Raw genomic sequence first — 22,998 nt, 5'->3', positions numbered from 1 at the left:
TGATCTTAAGAAAAGAAAATCTTATTTTGTTGAATTTTTGTCCTTTGAGAAATTACATTGTTAGTTATAGATAAAAATTTCTTTTATCAATAGAGCTAACAATATTGAACCTCAAAAAGCAGGTGCCAAAATCTGAAAAAAATGTTTATAGGCTAGTCTCTATAATTGTGAGGTGTACCCCAGGGTATGCTTTTTCTTTTTGTATTTGGGTTGTCCATTACCTGGTGTATTGGTGTCTGTAGAGCTTGTTGTTACTGTTATGAATTTCTGAATATTGTCCACCTTGTTTTCTCTTTCAGTCTTCCTATTTCTGGTTTTCCAGCATCTTATATGAATGCTTACCTGTGTGTAGCCAGAATCTGAGGGATTTTTTTTTATAATTTCTTAACAAAATGAAGTCATCTTTCTATTGCAAGTTTACCCTTGATATTCTTTTGCTTCAGGTAGCATCTCTGCTTTCTCAAAGAGATTTTCTCCTCTGTTGCTTTCTCCATAATAGAGTAAAATGTGAAGCTTTATCCTTGACCCCAGTTAAGTGGGCAGTTCAGTGGGTATTGAGAATGAACTTTTCACAAGAGTGAAAGTGCACTGCCCATCAGTGAGTATGACACCATTTTTCTTAACCAAGCGCCTGACTTCATTTCTTGTACATCTCCCAGGAATTCAGGATGATAGTTACTCTTCCAGGAAGTGCTGTATTAACCTGGTGCCAGTCTGAGATGTTTAGCAAAGGCATGAGGAAATAAAGTCCGCCAAATAATGACTGATATGCTAGTGGTCTTACTTTAAATAATTTTTATTTATCCTAGTTGTGACTGTTTCTAACAAATTGCAATTGTTCTAGCTATCTTTTCACTTGTTTGCATTCTCTTTTTTAGGAGTCTTGATATGCAAAGATATCATTTATCTCAGTGAAGTATTTTGTATTTGTGCTGTTTATGCTAATAGCAGCTATCTTTCTTTTACTTATTGTTTATTTTTTTCACTTATACCTATAAGGATATGAACATACTTCACCTTTTCTGAGATCTACTGTAGTCTTCTAAAGAACGCTGCCAGCTAAAAATGACCTAAGGTTTATTTTGCATTTTGCTTAAAGAGAACATTACAGAATATGGAATATAGATACCCTACCAGGGAACTGAAAATACTCATCTCAGTGGCCTTAGCCCAGGGACAGTCCTTTTACTACAGAATTCAGGTTGTTCAAACACATGGAGCTCACCGGCTCTCCTGTCTAAACAGCATCCTCTGCTGACTTCTCATTTCTGCAATTTACAATCTTATTCTGCATAGGAAAGTTTTAGAGACTTGGTAAACACTGAAGGAAAATATGCACCTAGAATCACTTCCAGATATCTCTAGCATCTAAATAAGTCTATGCTGATCATTTGGGATGGAAGGAGGTAATACTATATGGAGTCTATGGGGAAAGAATAAAACATTAAAGATATGAGAAGTCAGTGTTATCCGCATTGGATAAATATTAGAGTTGCAAATAGAAACAGATACATGTTGCTAGAGATGCTAAATATAACTGTAAGTTTTTTCAGAACTGAAGCTGAAGGGAAGTCTAGCAATCAGTGAAGGAGAAAATTAGAAAATTACAAGACAGATTGAGAATTGATGTTGTAGAAAGTGGAAAGGTAACTGAAATCTATTATTATTCATTAAAATATATTTACAATGAAGTAAATTAATAGGTAGAAAGACATTATCTTACACTGTAAATGTGTTGTAATTTAAGCCATTGTTTACATAAAGAAAGCTGGACAGTGAAAGACAAATCTTCAGCTTTTCAAAGTATCATAGTGAGACTATGGAATAGAATCGGGGGAAATAGTCATTATGTGGAATAGAATCATGGTGATCAACAGGTTCAACTTCCGGCTCCACACAGTGCCACCCAAAATCCAAACCCTGTCCCTGAGAGCACTGTCCAAACTCCTTGAACTCCAGCTCTGGGGCTGTGCCCACCGCCCTGTGCATCCAATTCCATGCCCACCGCCCCCTGGTGCAGCCCCTTTCCCTGTCCCCCATCTGCCCCTCCCCTAACACAGCTCCATGCCGTTTCCTCCGGCCCTGCCGCTGTCACACAGAGCAGAGCTCAGCGCTGCCCTCCGCTCCCTGTGAGGAGCTGCAGCTGCCATGAGGGCTCCTCTCAGCTCCTCTGCTCTGCACTGTACAAATACAGGGAGCTCAGCCATTCCTCATACACCTTGCCCTCCAAACCCTTCATCATATTTTTGCCCTTTATTTTTATTTATCTTTTACAGTTACACACTACCGGTACTCCAGATATCATAAAACAATAAAATGAAACAAGTTATCAGTCTCAAGTGTGAAGATTGGCCTGAAAAGCTCACTAAATTTGATTGATTGATTAATTGATTGCACATTAAAGCCAACGTTAGACCAAGTTACTTGCCATCAAATGATAGTTGATGGCAAATGGCATCTTTTAAAATAGACCATAATATGTAAAAAGGATTTTAAGGAGATCAGTAGAGAAATGCGTATTTGTCTGCATGTACTACTGCTCTAATGAATCTGACTTTTGATAATTTTTCTTTCTTCCTATTCCATGATTCTTTATCACTTTTACCCTTGAGTGAAGGAACAGATTCAGCAAGAGCAATCTCTGTGTGACCAGCTGACATCTGTAGGACATCAGCGAAACCAGTGTGTTGCTGCAATTATTTCCAAATAAATGTGGAAACTAGTTACAGGGCTTAGCCTTGACTAAATGTTTAAGCCAAAGTACCTTCCTTATAATGGGGACAGTACGTTTTTTCTAAAGCGGGATCCAGAGCTGCTTGTGGAAGTGTTTTCGCTTCTATGGAATCCACTATTTCTGTTAGTTCCAAACATGAGTATGGTTATAAAAATACAAACCAGTATTTTTGCCTTTTATTACAGGAAATTACAGTATGCTTCTTAACCAGGTGACTTCAGACTATTTATGCAACTTAAATTATATTACTGTCTCTTTCATTTCTGACAGACTGTTGCCAGTCTATAGGTTTTCTTATAGCCAAAAGGCTGGCTTCCTAATTTATTTTGGTGATGATTAAGAAGGGGTTGTGTAGATTTTCTCTGGTGGCAGTGGAGATTAGCACAGTTTAGTCATTTGTGAAGTCAAAGTAGCTCTCATTCAGTTGGTAAGTTTAAACAGCGTGATCTACTTTTCTTTGGGGAAAAAAAAATAAATAAATAAATCGGCAAGTCTTTTTTTCTTTTTCAGCATTTGAGAAATGATGACTATGTATGTTCTATTACACTTTCGTAGTGTTTCTCTTAAAATTCTGAATGATTTTCTTTCACATGCATTTACTTTACAAGTAGTTACAATTATTGAGTATGATCCATACTATAATTCTACATTTCTCACAGAGTCAAAAGGATTTTATTTCTAAAGTGACACACGCATTTACACTTTCAACCATCCTATCCTCCTAGCAGTGCAATTGTAATAGAATAGAGATCTGCTTGGTTTCAAATTTTTGTGTAAAAGGCACATGATTTGTAATATAAATTTGTATTTATAGTATGTCTAACATTATGTGATATGTACTTTTTGGAAATGTCTTTCATAGTATGTCGCTTGCTACAGAAATGGCATCTTCCTATCTATAACTTAAGCAACTTTTAGGGAATTTTAAAGTCAGGAAACAATGGGAAAAGGACTAAATGTGTCCTTTCTAAAAGCACATATTAAAATCAGATACTGAGTTATGATATGGCTTGAGCCTTATGACTAGTTATCACCACTCACAGCAGAACCATGGTAGGAAGTATGGGTCACTATAAGAGTTTTAGTTGAAAGTAGAATCAGCCCGAGCACAGGTATTAAAAGCACTTTTCAAGTTAGAGAATAATTATAGTGTGGAACTGTGTTTGTGGTGACGTAGCTAAAGCAAAGACATGAGTCGTTCAGAGAACAATTAGGTATTGTTCAGAAAATGTGGTATAGAATGGGACCAGAGCTCAATGAAGCCATTCCCAGACATTCCTTTCATCTAGCTCCTAGTATCCTAGTAGGGAGATTGTTACTTGATATCAGGCATTATTGCTCATAGAGAAAATAGTATCAATTTCTCTGAGTTTATCTGCGTCTTAGTAGTCAGAACAAATCTGTTGAATTGCTGTAACAATGGCAGTAGGCAGTTTGATATCATAATGGTCTTAGTGAACCATATTTCCCTTTTCTAATTTTTACCTGAGTACTAACTTTGCAGCTTGGAAACTGGTAAGTAAAGAAGAAATGACCCAAGAGATTCCACATTTTGTAAATATTTACAGATTTATTTATTTATTTATTCATTGCCTTTTTTATTTCCGTCAACCTTTACTATGTGAAACTGTTAATAGTGACATGAATTTTACATTACTAATTCATGTGCTGTTTAAAATAGTGCTGTATTCATGCTCTGGGCTTCACTTTCCTGGAATTGTCAGCATTCTCAGAGCAAAGTCTTAGCACTTTAATCTAATGCTGTTGCAAGATGATATGAAATGTCAGTTACAACTTGTAAGGAAAAAAAAAAAATGAAAAATTTTAAGCTTCTAACTAGGAGGTTTTATTGGTTCTGACAAACTTGTAAAAACTCAGGTAGCTCACACTGCTATATCATTGGATGATAGTATAATCATGAAGGTTCCTCAGATTTAATTAGTCAATCCAGCTGTGGATGTGTTTCAAAACATCCTGGATGGTTTAAGGAACATCAACTGAGTCATTTCTAATTGTTAGATTTTCTTCTTTAATAATTAGCATTACACCACACTTTGATAAAAGAATGGAGGTGTAGTAGAAGCTTGGATTTGTGGTATACATTATCATGGAAAAAAAAAAATATGACAAGCATCCTACCTAGTAAGAAATGGAAATTCTTTTCCTGAATGTTATTCTAGAAAATGGGATTAAAATGGTCTAACGACAGCTGTTCTAGATCTTTCAATGTACCAAAAACCTCGTGAAGACTGATGTTAATATAATTCTTAATCCAGTATTAATATTTATCTTGTGATTATCTGTTTTTTTTTTAAGATGAATTAACATGGATTTAAAAGAACTGATGTGACTAAAATCTAAATCATATTGTATAATTCTAGCAGTGAAAAGGGAGATGCAAGAAATCATGCAAGTTTGTTTTCTACTTAAAGTTATTAGAATCATTTGAGTTGAAAGATACCAGTAAAGATTACCTAATCCAACCCCCCTGCAGTGAACAGGGACACCTATTGCTCTGTCAGGTTGCTCAGACTTCTGTCTAGCCTGACCCTGAGTATCTCCAGGGATGGAGCAGCCAGCATCTCTCTGGGCAACCTGTGCCAGTGCTTCACTGCCATTATGGCAAAAACTTTTTCATTATATCTAACCTAAATCTCTATTCTTTTAGTTTGAAACCATTCCCTCTTGTCCCCCTGCTGAAGAGTCTGTCCCCTTCCTTCTTACAGTCCTCCTTTTCGTACTGAAAGGCCGCTATCAGGTCACCTTGCAGCCTACTCTTCTGCAGGCTGAATGACCCCAGCTCTCTTAGCCTGTCCTTGTAGGAGAAGCATTCCATCCTTTGGGTCATTTTTGTGGCCCTTCTCTGGATGCACTCCAAAAGGTCTATATCTCTCCTGTACTGAGGTCTCCACATCCAGAAGCAGTACTCCAGGTGAGGTCTCACCAGCACAGAGTAGAGGGACAGGATCCCCCTTTGACCTGCTGGCCACTCCTTTTTCGTGCAGCCCAGGACACAAATGACTCTTCTGGACTGGCTCATGTCCACCAGTACCCTCAAACCCTTTTCAGCAGGGCTATGCTCTTGTACACTAAGGAAGGTTTCCTTAAAGATCTACCCACTCTGCTCTGCTCCTTTATCTTTGCAAAGGACAGATTGACAGATTGCAAAGGGGTGTTGCTCACTATGGAAAGATGGAATTTGGCTTTCCTGAAATTCCCTAAACTTTGCATCCCGATTTTACTCTTGGTCTGTCCCATCAAAAGATCTTGTAGGTTCAAAAATATTATTCACAATTTCTCAGACTTCTAAGGTCTCTGCCAATTGAAAAGGAGAACCTCTACTAATCCAACGTGTACTTGTCAAAATAATGTAGCCATAAGTTGACTTTTGCCTTTTGAAAGAAATTGAGTAATGTGTGTTTTAGATTCAGATCTTTCAAAGCCTATCAAAGCCTATCTCTTCCGGCACCCAAGTAGTTGGAAATGGAATTTAAAGAAAGTTAGAAAAAAAAAAAAAACTGCTGGAAGATGCTTTGTGATATATTCAGAAGTCGCAAGGGTACCATGGTCTAAATGAACTTCTGTATACGTTTACATTAATACTAGTATGTTGAGGATGTGAAATACCTAAATTTATTTAAATGGAAGTGTCATACACGATGAGGAGCCATCATCGTCAGATATGACAGACTAATTTTTTTACTAGAAGATGCTGCTGACTCTTGAAGTTACAATGAAAGTTATATTTAAGTTTTTTGTAGCGTAAATATCATGCAGGATTTTACTGGAGCCTTAAAACCTGCAGTACTTAATAGAAAGTCTGTACCGCACAGATATGTAGGTTATCTTTCATTCTTCCCAGTCTTCAGAGAATACATCCAAGGGACAAAGCCTGGGGAAATACAATTGTCCTTTTAAGCTTAAAGGGTAAATGGATGATCTTGTGATTAGAGCACACTGGAGTTGCAGGCACAGGCTCTGTTTGTGATTGTGCCAAAACTCCATACAGCCAACTTTTGAATTTTGAGGATAATCAGGAGTTGAGTAAAGCAGACAGTGAATGGATATAGATAATAAATAAATGAGGCTGTAAGAATCCTCTTTTAAAGATGAAGAAAGCTCTAACTGGAAGAGGGGGCTGTGGTCTGAGTGACATGCACTGTTGACATGGCAGTGACGACAACGGCCATATCTCACTTCACTGCTAAACACCTTACAGCCTGTGACTCTGGGTGCTGTGAATGCAGATTTCCATGGTTCCAGTGTCAGCCTGGGACTCACCAGGTGATTCATCTCCTTAGCCTTCCAGTTCCCAGTTACGGCAGTGACAAGCAAGCCCTCAAAGCTTGAAGGCTGGCATACTGTTGAGCTCTCTTTACTTCTTTACCACAAGGTATTCCAGATATCAAGGTTGCTGTAAGGCTGGATTCTGGAAAGCTTCCAGCTTGTCAACTGGAAGCATCTTTTGCTCTGTTGTGTGATTTTCACTGAAGACAGGCTTTTCTGTGAAGAGAGAGTTTCCTAATTTTTGTCAGAAAGTTCTCAAACAGTTGTGCTTGCAGCCCCTCTCCTTCAGCTGTGAGCTACTCCCTGCTGCACCTGAAGGTGTGTGCATATCTCTTGTCTGGAATGCTCCTTTTTTTATGCTCTTTTCTGCTGGTAGTTAAAAGAAAGCATAAAAAGAGCTAGGAAACACAAGGGTTAATGCTGGGAAGTCTGCGGGTGCAAACAGGGTTCTGTGAAAAATGAAATGAAATTGGGTGGAGGTAGATAAAAAGAAATCTGAAATGATTGTTCTGTAGAATATGGCCTTTCCACATAGGCAGAAATTTTTCTCTTCACTTCTGTCTGAAGAGAGAGTCAAATAGAGGATCTCATCTCTTAATTAGAAAGAAAAATACTCATCAAACACATCTCATCACTGGAAAGCTAATGATCCACAGCTGCTAGTCTGAAAGGGCAGGCTTTTTTTCTGAACAGTAGGAAGTGTTAATCACTTTGGATGAGATTTCTTTTTAAAATATACCGTAGTTTGCAAAAGAATAGGTTATTCAATATTCCAACTTAAATTATTTTTTGAAGTGTTGTACACCAGGGATAGTGTCATGTGTCTCCCTGAATGATCATTTAATGCGTGTGTCTCTCGCTAAGATTATCAACTGATGTGATGTTGTAAATGGCCAGTTCATGCCTGCGACTATGAAAATCTTGATCTCAGAAAAAAGTCTTCCCTTATCGTCTTCTATGCAGGAGATGGCAGCTATATTAAACCGTAACCTTTGAGACACCTACTCCTCCCTTAAAATAGTTGGGTTGTTTCAGTAATGATACGGATCCTTTTTTAAGCAAAGTTAGAGCCATTATTTCTTTGGAAGAGAGTGAAACAGATAGAATCCATGCTCCAGTGGATGTTTTAGAGGCATGGACAAATCCTAGACCAGGCCTTTTATATCTGTTCTTAGTTTTCCTGGATTTCATCTATTTATTTTTCTTGCCTGTATGTCTTTATTGGATGGATATGTAGATTTCCCTTGCTTCATGGACGAAATGAAACTAAGGAAATAGTTTCATACACGCTGCTTCTTCCCTTTCCCCATTTGGCCCTTTATGTGTTATGGCTGAGCCCTTGGATTTTCTTTCTGTCCTGCGCTGGATTTTGGGATTGTTCATGTTCACCGAAATGTTTTATTTACTGCTGGGAATCTTCCTGTTTTCTCCCTTGTGTATTTCTGTGAATCCAGTTTTGTTCTGGGGAAAATAGTGAGACTATTTCACTTGCAGTGCCATCACTGAGCTAGCCTCCTGCAGCATATATCTCATTTGTGTTGCAAATATAGATTCTCTGTTTTCCTGGTGTCTGGCTGAGACAGGTGCCTAAAAGGAAAAACTGATTAAAATTCATCCACACTAAGTAGAAATGTGGCTGGTAGGTCAACAAAATCATCTGAAGGAAACGGCAGGAATAATAGTCACGTTATGGAAGGATATGTCCATAGAAGTCATAAAAAGGTAGTATCTTAGTGTAATATCTTACTAGCCTACAGATTACATTTTTGAAGGAGTTAATGGCCTTAAGGATCACTTCTCATGTAGAAATCTCAGATGAGAAGTATTCGAATGAGAACTCATTGATGTTCTGAAGTACAGGCTATATGATGACCATGTTCCACAGTCTCCAGTCTGATCGGTATCTCCTGAGACCATCTAGGTTGCTGATTTTATTTCTCTGGAGCCTGGGATATTACTTGAAGTTTTTTTTTCCCCAGCTTTTTAACCAACGTAGGATGGAAATATAAGGAGGACTCTATGCATTGCCATTCCTGAACTGTTAATCTCTGGGGCCCTCCTTAATGGTAGCTGGATACTGTTTGCTGACTTCCAAAGCTCCCTTCAGCATGTATTCGTTGACTCAGGGCTTTTCTGGGGTTAATGGGTACAGGGATTTTTTGCTTTGCTTTTGAGATATGAATTCTGGTTCAAATTGACTATATCAAATTTACAGCATCAAGTCCCTGCAGATCTTGCTCTCAAAAGGGTAGTTAGCAAGCTAGTGGAAGAACTCTCAAAATCTGTGAGCTGTTGTTTGCTTCTTATTCATTACCATTCCTAACAGATTTCCTTTTAAACTAAACAACCTAAAGAAGATGGTTTTCTTTCAGATGAAATATTAACTGTTAGAAGTGCCAGTATCCTCTTACATATGTCGTACACAGAGCTTTTTCAGTCCTTCCAGTATTTATGGTATTTCTCTTGCAGACTCACAGGATTTCTGTACATATAACATTCAGTGATAGAAATTTGGGGAGTAAAGTAGGTTAGTTGATCTGGAGACAGGAAATTACTTAAAATGCAGATTTTTATTTTATTTTTAAGTGGAAGTATTTGGTAAGATTTTGTTCTAACTCAAAACAGAAATCCAACAGAAGGCTGTTAAATAGGAATACATACTAAAATGCCTATTTTCTTCTTATTTAAATGTATATACATCTTCACGAGTGATTAGGCAGAATGAGCCACATGGCTTTAGGTTTGCAGTTCTGTGACACAACACCTTTGGTCAGCTGATAATAAAAGTAGAAATATTCCAAAGCTTGTCTAGTTGGATGACAATGACTTAGCAAGATTTCTGAAACTTAGGTGTATATCCAGCTACAGTAAGGGACGTGATTTGCTATAATACTTTCATTTGAGGTTTTGGTCGTATGTTGAGAAAACAACCCCAGGTTATGGAGGATTGTTCATAAGTGAAATGAGATGTAGAATTGTTTTTAGCTTCACCCTGTCTAATCCAGATTTCTTAATTCTTTCTCGCAAACCAATAATTTCATTCTAGAACCAAAAAGGAACAGTATCTGTCTAGATGACAGATGGCTACAGCATCTAACAAATATTTAGGGCTTCCAGACTCCACAAAGTCATCTCTGCACTGCTTGACATATCTGACAGACCTGAGGCTAAAGCTCACCCTATGAAGCAAGTCACAGCACTGCAACAGAGCTGCAGTGCTGGGAGTTGTGCGGTGGAGATGGGTCCTGCTGGAGCATAATCTCCATGCTGTGGTGCCAGAGGCAGCCCTGCTTGTCATGGCTCACATCTATGGGAGATGTGACCTGGCAACATTGTGCTGAACAACATTCAGGATGTTTTGAGGAAACACTTCAAATTGAGCAAGTAAACGTTGTTGGACGAGTGGATGTGGGCACCTTGTCAGCATGCCCTTCAGTCCCTTTTTCTGTGATACTGAGATCATCACTATTTTACATTCTTTTGATTAAAATACTTGAACACCATTTCCCTGTTACTGTGGTTTTTCGGCGTGGTTTTTCTGTCCAAAGGAATTTTTCAGATTTGTTTATTCTTGTTTGTGTGACATTACAACAAAGTTATCAAGTTCTGTCTTTTGAACAGCAAATTAACTGTAGAAATAACCAACCTTTTATTTATTACGTTGTGATCTTATTTTTATGCCATTTTTCCTTTATTTTGTCCAAATGAGTATTTTTAATGAGAAAAAAAATTAACGTTTCCTCAGGCTACACTATAGCAACGTTCCTTTGTAAAAATGAAACTAGAAAGCTATAATATAATTAGCAATTGTTTTACACAGGTAAGTGGCTACTCAGCAAAATGCTTAAACAATTTACCTGCCTAAATAGATGTGATTTAAAATCATTACTTCAGAATCATTTTAATTTGTTGGTCTTGATTTTAACCATCCTCAAGAGCTTAGTGTAACGCTGAGCTGAATCACCTTTCTTCCTGCTCTGTCTTCTAGCTTTTCCTTTTTGTGGTCTGGAACTTTGAGCTCTACATGATACCACTGGCTTTGTTGTTGCTGTTGGCATGGAACTACTTCTTGATCGTATCAGGGAAAGATAACAGGCAACATGATACAGTAAGTCTTCTCTACTTCAAGCACATTTATGTTCTTTTCTTTTTAAAACAGATACAACTTTGTAACTATTTTTAAATATGCCACTTTTTGAAAATTATTTTTCTTTTGAATACTCAGTGGACAGTTTCCCCACTTGGCAATTTAATTTTTCTCCAGCTGTCTGAGGAATGTGCCCATTTTTGCTGAAAATATATTTAAAAGATATAGAACATATACTATCCTCAGAATAGGGTTTGTGTGGGAGCAGAGATGAGAGGCTTATAGGTCATGAGAAGCCAAATTCTTTGGAAAAGATTGTGTGAGACTGTGTCCTTATGTTGCATTTTTTCTTTCACATACTGAAGTTAAAGGTTAAAATGATTACAAATTGTTAACAGTTTCAGAATGTATCACACTTTATTAGATCTTACAGTTTATCTTTAGTATGTTACCATTCATCGAGCTTAATATAAGCCTTTTAATCTTCATCTATGCCATTATTTAATTAAATGCATGTATCTGGGATATAGAGTAGCAAACATTTACTAATAACTGACATTTATTAATTAAAAAAAGCATAGTTCACATTTTCAGGAGTACATATCTAAAGTTGAAGTTGTATTCCGTGCTATGCAAATTTTCTAGTATTCAGGCAGCTTAAGGATTTTGCTCAGTCTTATGAGTTTAAAATTTGTTTCACTGCTCATTCCCCAGAAGCAGTCTGCTGTCTAGGACGCTCTGAGCTGGATGGAAAACTAGGTGGATTAAAAGAAGAAAAAAGGGGAAGGAGTGTAACTGGTCTCAGAGAATAGGGTTTAATGGGTCACGCTCGATCTGGAGATTGGTAACAAGTGGAGTATCACAGCATACAAGAGCTTGTACTATTTAATGTCTTCATCAGTGTCCTGTAGTTAGTGATAGACAGCACTCCCATCACCAGGCAGTGGAACCAGTTGATACAATGGATGTGTCAGGTAGAACCTAGACTGGCTGTTGGAATGAGCCAATAGGAGCCTCATTAAGTTTCCTTCATAAGAAGGAAAAATGTGAAGTCTTGCTCTTTCATGGAATAATACCATACAAAGATACAGGCTGAAGATTGATTGCCAGGGGGTCAGTTCTCCTGAACTGGACCTGGATATCTTGGTAGACAGCAAGGTAAATGTGGCAGCAGCAAGAATCACCACAGGCATAATGGGTTATGGTAACCCCAGAAGCACAGCCAGTTGTTTAGGAGAAGCAATTGTTCTCCTCAGTATTTGTGAGACTACATCTGGAAAGCTGTTCAGTTTTGGACAACCCAGTTCAAGAATAAAGTTAATTAACTAGAGTAAAGTGGAGGGCCAGCTATGGGGTGAGGGATTTGAGAACTCACCCACAAAGAGAGACTGAGGGAAGTGGGCTCAAAATAGGCTGGAGAAGAGGCTTCAGCTGACCCAGACAGCAGCCCTCTTCTATCTGCAACGGGGTTATTGTGAAGGTGAGGCTAGGTTTTTCATGTGCTCCCTGCAGATGGTGGGAGAGCAAAAGGCATACAGTGAAACAGAATAGGTTCAGGCTGGATAATCTTTTTGGTTGTGAGGGCAGTTAAGCAGTGAAATAGGTTACGAACCCAGGGAGGCTGTGCAGTCTCTGTTGCATGTTTTCAGGACCTGGCTGGCTAAAGCCCTGAGCAACCTGACCTGACCTCATGGCTGACCTTGCTGTGAGCATGAGGTTGGATTAAACCCTTTCTCAGGTTTCTTCGAGCCTGAATGGTCATATGACCCTAATGTCTAGTAGCTGCAATTAATAGTAACCGGAGGAGCTAATATAGCCCTGATCCTGGCACTGGTGTTACCTATCCACATCACTAAGATTGTTAGGCTTCAAAGGGTCATCTAAAATAAAGGGTGGGGATGATAGAGATATTCCCTAATCCCAGAAATTGTTACATTTCTAGCAAGAGCCTAAGATCAAGCTTTAAAAGGCATATTTCTTAAATCACAGGTCTTTGTCTCTTGCTGCCTGAAATGCTTAAAGCTTCTCCATCTGAGATTTTATGAGTAACTGAAATCCCTTGTCAAAGGAGAGATTTTGCTTGTGAGCTGCAATACACTTAATTTCTCTCTGAAATAACACCTGCCTGTGAAGATTAATTGAGTCGTATAACTTTGCTAACAAAATAATGAAGGTACTGATGGGCTCTCTGTTGTGAACACCAAGCGATGTTCTGAAAATGTTCCTCTTGCTGAGATTGTTTCGGACCAACCTGTATGACTTATATCAACTAGTCAGGATCTTCCTAAATATTTGATATCTGTGCTGATAATTCCTACTTTTTATTTATTACAAGGAAGTAGGGATCTCATTTTTGATGAATTGAGCTTGGTTATAACATCATAGCGAGCATCTGTCTTCTATGAAGTGGTCTGCTGACTTATTGAATGTCTTTCTAATTAACTCACAAATCTTCAGTAATATTGCTAGTGCTTAGCTCAGGTCATTAGCATATATCATTAGATTAGGCATCATTTAAATATTTCTGTTTTCTTATGCAAAATGTAAATATGAACTAAAGTAATTAAGCAGTGTTTCCTGGTGGCTAGAGAATGCTTCTGGATTCATCTGATCTTGCTTCTGTTCCCAAGTCTTTAGAGATTTCTTTTATATCTCGGAGAACCACTGACTACTTATCTTCTAAATAACATCTACCTTTAAAAGTTACTTTGGAATCCTTAAGTTAACGCAAAAAGATAAATGTATTCACTGTTTTTTCTTACTCAGTGGAGAACTGTAGTTAAAGTGTATATACTTTGAACTTGTTTCATAAGAATGGGAGATACTTAAATTTTGGGCCTTGAAAAGAAGTTCCAAACAGTTCTTTTTCATTGTAATATCTCTGCAAGAAAATAATTATCGATTATCTGATCAATGAAAGTTTTAGTGCATGCTCTTCATTTCAGATCAAGGAAATAATTCAGTAGGTTTCTGTCCCCTTGGATCAGCCTTAACTCATTCGCACTTGAGTATCTCTCTCAAAAGCCAAGGTTTCTTTTACTCTTGTACATTGGTTTCTTTGAAGCAGCTTGTAACTTAATTGCTAGTGGTATAATTCACCTGCAAAGTGGTCTAGTTTACTCCTCCCTACAAGGCACTGCTGCTCATCAGAGTGTGTGATTATTCTGTCACTTAATCTGATTCCTTATAAGTTCAATTTGCAAGTTCTTTATTGAATTAAACGTGCAAGGGCAAGGGAGAGTCCTAAGTGCATCTATATAATACAAGTCTGATGGAAAGTCCAGTGGAGAGATGAAGGTGCATATTAGGTATTATTTCTTTCCTGGATTCAGCTGGACTCTGATTGTTACTGTGGTTTTACTCAAATGCTGGCACAAATTTAAAAAAAAATGTTGGATTCTCTATTGTACATGAAGGTCAATATTAGTTGTGTCTCTCAAAGTCAAGATGGAAACTCTTCCATGAAATGTTGGGGTAACTGGTGAGGTTTCGTGTCCTGTAACAAAGCAAAGTGTAGGAGAAGCAATATAAATGTAGATTTAGTGGATGGTTTTCTGAATGATCTGTGAGAACTGAGAACTGATCTAAAACAAGCAAATTCCTGGCATTGACTCATACAACAGGAAGTAAAAATCACAGAATAAATATTTCTTTCCAGTATTGAGCTAGGAAAAACCACAGAAAAAGCATTCTTAATGCTTTCCTCTGAATTTTGCTGCAACATTTTTGCCTGAAGCTTACCTAGCGTTTTTCCCCAAGGATATTTCTTGACTTAAAAAAATACTGTTTAAATTCTTGCACTTCCATATAGTCATACTCCTAAGTATCTGATCTCACAAAATAATTTATTTCCATTATGATTGCAGTTTTGATCTTAAGCAATCGCCACCAAAATGCTCAAGATTGGAAATGATTGGATCTGAGTGCTTTCTGCATGCGCGCACTTTTTTTCCAGTGTCTTTTTCACATTCTCTGAGGGAGAGGAGAGGTACCAACTGCTTCCCATCCCCACTGCCCACAGCTCTGTGTCATCATGCTGTTGGAAGTAGTCCTTCCTATTACCTGCTGAAGGAAGTGCTACCACTACATCTCATGGCCCTGTGCACATTACAACCAAACATGTCATGCTGACAGACTACCTGGGCTGCGTGGGTCAAACAAGGGTCTGGCATACTTCACAGCTGCCTTACTCTACTGGGAAACCCAAATTGTGTTGCAATAACTGTATAACCAGAAACATTCATTCCCACGTAGCTGCAGTTGAAAGAATTGTATCTAAATTAGCAGAAAGTGTGCTGGGGTCTGTAGCTTCTTTTCATTCATTTTTAGAAATGTACAAGTGATGTTAATAATAAGATGTTTTCAAGTATGTTGGAAAAAAAGATCTCACCTTTGTGAAGTTGCAAAAAGAACAGCATTGCAGCATTGCTGTCTGGAATTTTTTTTCTCATTTCTGTCTGGGATCTTTATTCTCAATTCTATTTCTGTCTTTTTCTAAGCAGTAATTATTAGGATCTCATGAAACTGGTGGAAAAAAAAAAATTCCACTTCAGGTTCTGTTCTGATTCCCTGCTGGAGCTGCCTGACTTAAGGGATGGGCAGATAATCTCTCAAAATATTTAGAATTGTTCCTGCTCTCCAGCTACTGTTGTCCCCTTCTCTGAGACAAAGTAGTTGATTGTGTGGTCAGAACACCTACTGCAAATGCGTGGTTTGCATGAGTTACCAACTAAAATTTTTGGTCTTTTTTTTTTTTTTTTTTTTTTTTTTTTTTCCTATGTATGTATTTCTTTGTTCTATGGTTAGGACAGACTTTGACATTTTCTCGGTTGTTGGGCTGGCATGTTGGATCTGTTCCTGTTTTCCCTTGACTAAGCAAGTGACAGATAGGGTGCCTAGGTGGTTTTCCCCTCAGTACTGCCATTGAGGTGGAAGAGTTGAAAGAGGAACAACTGTATCTGGTCGGTCAACAACCAGTTGCACAGCTGTTATCAACAGGGACTTTGTTTTCACAGGCATGGGGTCCTCTTTGAGTACTGAGGACTGATAGGAAAAGACAAGATTCACCTCACCAAGTTGGTCAGTGTCACCTTTCCCAGAAGGCTGGCCAACACGATGAGGAGAGCATTAAACTTGAAGTAATGGAGAAGGGTGCTGTTAGATGCATGCAGGATTGTGGAGGTGCGGTGGGCTTGCTCTCACAGCTGGAGTACAGTGGATGAATACAAGATTTTTAATTGTGGCAGGTGAAGAAGTCAAGGCAATGCAGTTCAGCAAAGGGAAGATGATGAAGGAATTGGAGAAGAGACTGGGAGCTAGGGCTGTTCAATTAAAAGAAGAGGAAGCCTGGAAGGATCTTAATGTGTTTAAGTCACTGATGGAAGGGAAGAAGGAGACAGTTTCTCTTAGTGGTGCCCATGACAGGGCAGGAGTCAATGGGCATAAACTGAAGTTTGTGGTATTTCATATGAACACCAGAAGGACATTTATAGTGAGGGTGGCCCAACATTGGAACAAGATATACAGAGAGTCTGAGGAATATCCGTTGTTGGAGATATTCAGGACCAGACTTGACATAGTTCTGGACAACCTGCTTGTAGATAACTCTACTTCAACAGGAGGGTTGTACCAGATGCCAGATAGCCTCAAGAAGTCCCTGCAGACCCCTGCCATCCTGTGATTCTCTAACTAAGGATACTAATCCTACACACCTTTCGGTCTATTATTTGTTAGATTTTTTTTTCCCAAGTAATTTAAAATTTAGTAAGAAGAATAATGCACATGCTTGGAGTTACCTATAAATGTTCCTCTGTCATATATACACCTATGGAAAAGTACTTTAATCACTTCAGTCCACATCCTGCATTTATTGTTAATATTTAGAGCCTTAAAGGAAATATTAAATAGCTGATTTCCTCTTGAAGTTTGAAGTTGCACATCATTGCATAGAAAATGATGGTGAGCAGCTGGGAGTTAATGTGCCGTACACAAATTCTTATGAATCTGTATAATAGAGTATATATGCATATTTTTAATCTTGTAAGACTAGTATAAAATGGTATGATACATCTTTTAATTTCAATGGAGATTTTTTATGAAATAAGCTTTGATGACTTATGTTTCTAGAATATATGGACTTATGTTTCTAGAATATATGTTTCTATTAAGAGTTAGAGATGGACTCATTTAGGATAATACTATGGAACAGAAGAACAGTAACTTTAGTAAAATACGAGATTTCATTTTTAGACTTTGACTAGTCTCTGTGGATGCTTTTTATATAGTCCTCTGAAAGGACAAAAAGAGAATTTTGCTCTGATCTTCAAAGAACTTTGTCGTATATGTGGGTTTTATCTAATAGTTTATTTTAACCTTTGTTAAAATAGATTTTTTTTTGTTGTTCTTTGACTTCATAAGTACTCTGGAAATAAGAAAAACAAAAATGGAATTGGAAACAAGGATGCTCATGAGTATATCCATCTCACTGGATTCCCTGCTTCTCAAGAAGGTGCAGTGAGTTTGAGTTAGCAGCATAACAGCCAATTCAGTTGCAGCTTTTTTGCCTAGTGTCAAAATAATTTTCTCTTTGGAGCAAAGCAGCAGTGTGTCAGAATCTTTGGTGAATTTGGGTCAGCTTCTCCTTCGTAGAGAGCACCATTTTGTACAAACAAACCCCACCAAGAAAGGAGCTGACTTTAGCATCCTGTTATTTGTCCTGGAAAAAGTGAGTTAGCAAGCAAATAATGAGACAGTTACTCACTTTACCATTTTTGTTTTGTTTTGTTTTGTTTTGTTTTACCCATTATAGTACTATAGTGTGGAAGAATGACTCCAAAGTTTAGCAGGATTTCTGCAGATCAATACAGTACAAACACCAAGCTTAATCCATTGCATATGCAGCATTGAGATGCTTGTGCTAGAAGTTCCAGTGCCTCTTATTCCAAAAAGATAAAGGGAACTTTAGCTGAGGGCTGAGGTTTCTTGAAGTTATGGCAAAAGTAATTATTGTCCCTGTTTCTAGCTAGACTGTGTCTAGAAAATGTCATTTGCACAGTGTGATACAAAAGAAGATAGTCATGTTGGCCATTACATCTTGGCTTCCTGTTTTGACTCTGAGAACTTGGCCTCCAATATAATAGCAGCAGCCTTAAATTCTCCAACGTATGAGGGCTAGTGGGAGAATACAGAGTTGGGGATAGAATGTAAAAATTGTTTAAACTATGCCACCACTAATTAGAAAAATAGTTATTTTTCCTGGAGCAGTTTAAAACATTACTTAAAAGGGTTTCACGTTGTGTTTGCTGACTGCTGCTAACTAGCCAAATACTCTGTACCTGGAAATAGATGTTTATTCTGTTGCAGATGGCAATCAGCACAGCACTGAACAGTGCAACAGTGTCCAGAAGGTGTTTTTTTTCAACCAGCAGCCCTTCTTACCATTGCCAAATTAATCGGAATCTCAAACCTGCTCTCCGTTTGTTATCGTCAGTAAAAGAAGTTAGAAAGGCTTTTGTAAATAGGTCATCGCCTGCCTGTGTGCTCAGCCTGGGTGCTGTCAGAGCACAAAGACCACAGGCAACACGTGCCTGAATATTAAGCAGTCTGCTGAGAACCATCGCTGTCTTCATGCAGCTGTTTGTTCTTTCTATACAATCCATACAGTCAGGGAGGAAAAACACATGAGAGTGCCCCACTGTGGGACAGAGATTTTTTAATAAATCAGAAAAGAAACATGAAAATGTCAGCTTAATCAAGCATTTAAATTTTATTAATCAAGTCTAATTTTTATGAGTGCAAATAATCGCTGAAGCTGGACAAATTTGCTTTAGATTGCATCAGAAACATAATTTTAATATTTAATGGCCTGCTGAATTTAAATGGAGAATTATCTTTATGAAACATGCTCTTCATAATTTGCCATTAAATGAGAAATGAGCAAATCAACATAAATCTTACATAAAGGTTATTTAACTAAATGTTGGTACTATAAATATTTTAAATGCATTATGCACTAATTTAACAGTCACACAGTACACTATATAAAGATATAAGTTCGGCTGGAAGCATTTCTCTCTGGGAGCATAATAGAATGTAATACTGCAGTTAGTTCTCTGAGCTACGGTTAGACGAGACTGTCCACACCACCAGTGTAATCCCTGCATGGGAGGCTCATCTACAACATCTGAGTATGCAGTAACCTCTTGCAAAAACTTAAGATAGCTGTTCTCATCCCAGCAGCATTTACAAAAAACAAATGCACTGCGGAATTGGAATATTATGTCAGATTTTGGTCACTTGAAGACAAAATGTCAAAATCCAGCTCTAGGCATTTTCAGCATTAAAAATAAAATAAAATAAAATAAAATTAAATTAAATTAAAATAAAATAAAATAAAATAAAATAAAATAAAGATTTTTTTTTTTCCTATCATAAGCCAGTTGATTAGGTAATTAAAGTTCTGCAACACTTTTTCAATTACAGTCTTGCAATATTACTGGCATCTAGCATAAAATTGAACTTCAGTGGACATAGAGGCATTTTTCCTAAGAAATTATTTTAATGGCTTTTGTTTGCATTTGCATCAGGATTTACATGGCAACAAGATTGGCATGACAAGTTAAAGTGGCTATTATAAATAATATTTTATAAACTAAGATCATTTTAGTTCACAATAAAAAATCCAATAGTCATGTGAATTTTTTAATTCTTTTCCAGATTGTATTTTCCTTAAAAACATTTTAATTCAGTCTAGACTAATGTAACTTTCAAATTATTCTGCAGTGTTAATGAATTAAACAAAATATTCCAATATCTGATTTTTTTTTATTTTACTGAAATTACATTAATATGTATATTGTATGCAACGTCCCATAAAATTAGTAACACTTTTTTTCCTACTGAAAAGCTTACAGCTCTGAATTGTAATGTGATAGATAATGTTAGGCTCACAAGGTTAGATTTGCTTGAATAAATGCTAGTTTATAAGAGAAGGATCTCTGCTCCTATTGGAATCTTAGCATTACTTGGAGAGAGTTAATAACAGTTTAAAGCACCATTGTCCCTTTATGCTGTTAACAAATATAATAAGTTATTTTATTTTAGAGAATTATCATAAAATTTCGTTAAGCTGTTTTTATTAGTGCTGTATAGTAAACTTATCATTCATATTTAACCATACAATGAATGGGTTTTTTTGTTGTTTTTTTTTTTTTTTTTGTCATGCTGAACTGAAAATGAACCACTCTAAAATCAGAGATACGACATTTTCAAATGTACAGTGCAAGTTGAAGCCTTTAGATGGAGACATACTTCAAATAAACACCTAATATTCAGTTCACAGTGCATTATGTAAATGCAGGAAAAAGCTAAAATAACCACATATTGAAGAAAAAATATATAGAGAGAAGCAGGGCTTCTACTTAAGCCGTTTTTTATAATAAAAATTACATATTCTTAGCTACATTAACAACTGAATATTGAGGGCATGCAAAGCTGATAAAAAGAGAAAGGTTACATTTTCTTGTATAATAAACTGTATTTACTGCCCAAGCATATTGCCAAGAAATTTATTGTACTGCAAAAAAAATTCTGTTGTTGACATTACAGAACTACATGTAATCAGTAGCATGCATCAAAAAGCATCTGATAGCCATATTAAAGTCTCATTTCCTATTAACAATGAGACTAAATTACAACATGAGCACTTCCCAGAACAAGCTAACAAAATGCATTCTGTGAGATGAAGTAATCGTATTTGAGTGTCTCTGTAAAAATCAGGAAGTATTTTAGCAGGAAAGTACTAATACTTCTCTTTTTAGTCTGCTGTCTTCTGTACTGCAGTGTATTCAGCTTTACTGACAAGCTTATCACACTAATTATTATTACATCTAGTGGCTCAGTTATCTTGATGATTACTGCAGTTGAAATACCCCAAGGTCAAACATTAACAGAATAAATCAGGATCAATAGTATTCCAGATCTACTATGCTATTAAATCAGAATCTGTTAATTTATTTTTATTTTTCTTATAAATTTGGTACCAAAAAAAAAGGACATTTTAATTAAGCTGTATCTGCCACAAAGTTTCTCCTTAACAATTCAGTGAAAGGAGCAGAAATCATGTTGTGAAAATGACCCTTTTTGTGGGCTTGTGGGTGGTGGATGTCTTTGCTTTAAGTTCAAGGACTTCAAAACTACCTGAAAAATCCTAACTGGTTTTGTGCACCCTACTTAGTTGAGACACTGTATATAATTTTATACTGCATTGTACACACAAACACTGTGAATTGTGAGACACACAAGTGTGTGGTAGTCTACATGTAGGCAGTATGAATTACATGAAATCCAAACAGCCTCAAGCAGCACAATTCTGACTACGTTCTTTGCATACCTAAAAGGCATGTGATTCAGAACCTAATCTCATTCTTTTTTATTTTATCTTCTAAAAGTTAATACCTTCATGTGAAAATCAAAATCTCTGCAGATATTGTGACACTGTAGCATGAGATACAGCATAAACTATTTTCTTTTACTTTTCATTTAAGCCAACTATTAGAAGCACTAAATCAAGTAAGATATAAGCAAATCTAGGGAAATGTTGTGTACTTCATGTTGTTGGATTAGCCAAAGAAATTAGAACAGGAGACAGTTCATGAAGTGACTTGCTGTTTGCAGTGAGAAACAGCAGGGTGGTAACGAGAGACTAGGGCCTTTCATTAGAAGTGTTCTTGAGTTTCAATGTGCCACTTTTCTACAAAGCACTTTCAAGAGCTATTGTGAAGTTCTCTGCAACCACTGATTTTTGATTCAAGATGCTTTTAAGTAACTAGGATGCAAGCATACTTTGCAGGTATTGATGTTGGAAGTTGCAACAAGTTATTTTCTCATGAATCCTATATTAGTTATAAGTCAACAGATTTTAGAATAAGTGCAAGTTTAGAATAAGTGCAAGTTGCAGTTAGTTGTCAGCTAACTAAAATGACAACATTCTAGTCCATAAATATTTGGGTTTTTTCTACGATGCAAATATGGTATTTGTGCTGCCTTGTGGTAACCTTATTCAAGAAAACTGCACGTCTTTGCTGCTTTGACAGAACAAGTGCTCCTGTATTCTTATATAAGGTATGAATTGTACAATATTTATACACAAAGCTCTTTTACCCCAACAAAGGTGGGAATGGGTCAATAGGAAAGGAAGTGATTAGTATGTTTTCAAAAGGTCTATTTTGCACAGAAACAATCTCATTTTGCTACATTTAAACAACATCTGCTTACTATTTGTCTGTGAAATAGCTGACATGCCATTTTTGAGGACATCTACATGCGTTTTTTAAAATGTCATCTGTATTAGTATTACATTCAAAGAACAGTACCAAGAATTAGGTTCTTTCAAGACCTTCTACCAGTATGTGGCATATAAGTCTGTGACAAGTGACATTACAGAAGGTCATGTCACTTTTAACTGCTTGCATTAGATCTTTCTGATTTCCCCGGTGCCCTTCCTTTGTTTGATTAATACTACTTGATTTCAAGCAAGCTATCAGAAGGCATAATTTAAAGTGAGTGTTCTAGGGACAATCTAAGATTTTTGCCATAGAACTTTTAATAAAACAACTCTAATGTTTCATTTTATCTTCATATGCCTTTTCCTGTTCTCTCTCCAACTTCCTCTATTCCCTTCTCCTCCTCCTCTCCATTATACCTCCTCAGGGTATAAGGCTTGACATAGAGATCTGAGTAACTACTATATTGCTTCAAACCAAAGAAGCACATTCACAGTTTATTTGAATAGCAAGTACCCTCTATCAAAGGAGAAAAAAAAATCCATTGTGGATTTCTTATGCAGTACTCTTAGAATCATAGAATGGCTTGGATTGGGAAGGGACCTCAA

At 37.0% G+C, this 22,998-nt stretch overlaps 1 protein-coding gene across 9 annotated transcripts in view; it reads left to right on the top strand.

Annotated features, from left to right (window-relative positions):
- The window catches only part of MCTP1 (multiple C2 and transmembrane domain containing 1), a 257,514-nt gene that overhangs the window by 194,231 nt on the left and 40,285 nt on the right, over positions 1-22,998 (top strand). For 7 of the 9 annotated variants that reach the window (XM_085212691.1, XM_085212693.1, XM_085212692.1 and 4 more), the window contains one exon: positions 11,010-11,129. The exons of the other annotated variants lie outside the window; for them this stretch is intronic. In XM_085212691.1, the coding sequence (XP_085068817.1) occupies positions 11,010-11,129 (120 nt within the window). The remainder of the gene's footprint in view (positions 1-11,009; positions 11,130-22,998) is intronic. 9 annotated transcript variants of the gene reach the window in all.

Source organism: Meleagris gallopavo, chromosome Z (assembly GCF_905368555.1).
Source record: "Meleagris gallopavo chromosome Z, MGAL_WU_HG_1.1, whole genome shotgun sequence".
Classification (NCBI taxonomy): domain Eukaryota; kingdom Metazoa; phylum Chordata; class Aves; order Galliformes; family Phasianidae; genus Meleagris; species Meleagris gallopavo.
The sequence above is the reverse complement of the archived record's forward strand: the minus strand, read 5'-3'. Positions and strand labels throughout refer to the sequence as shown.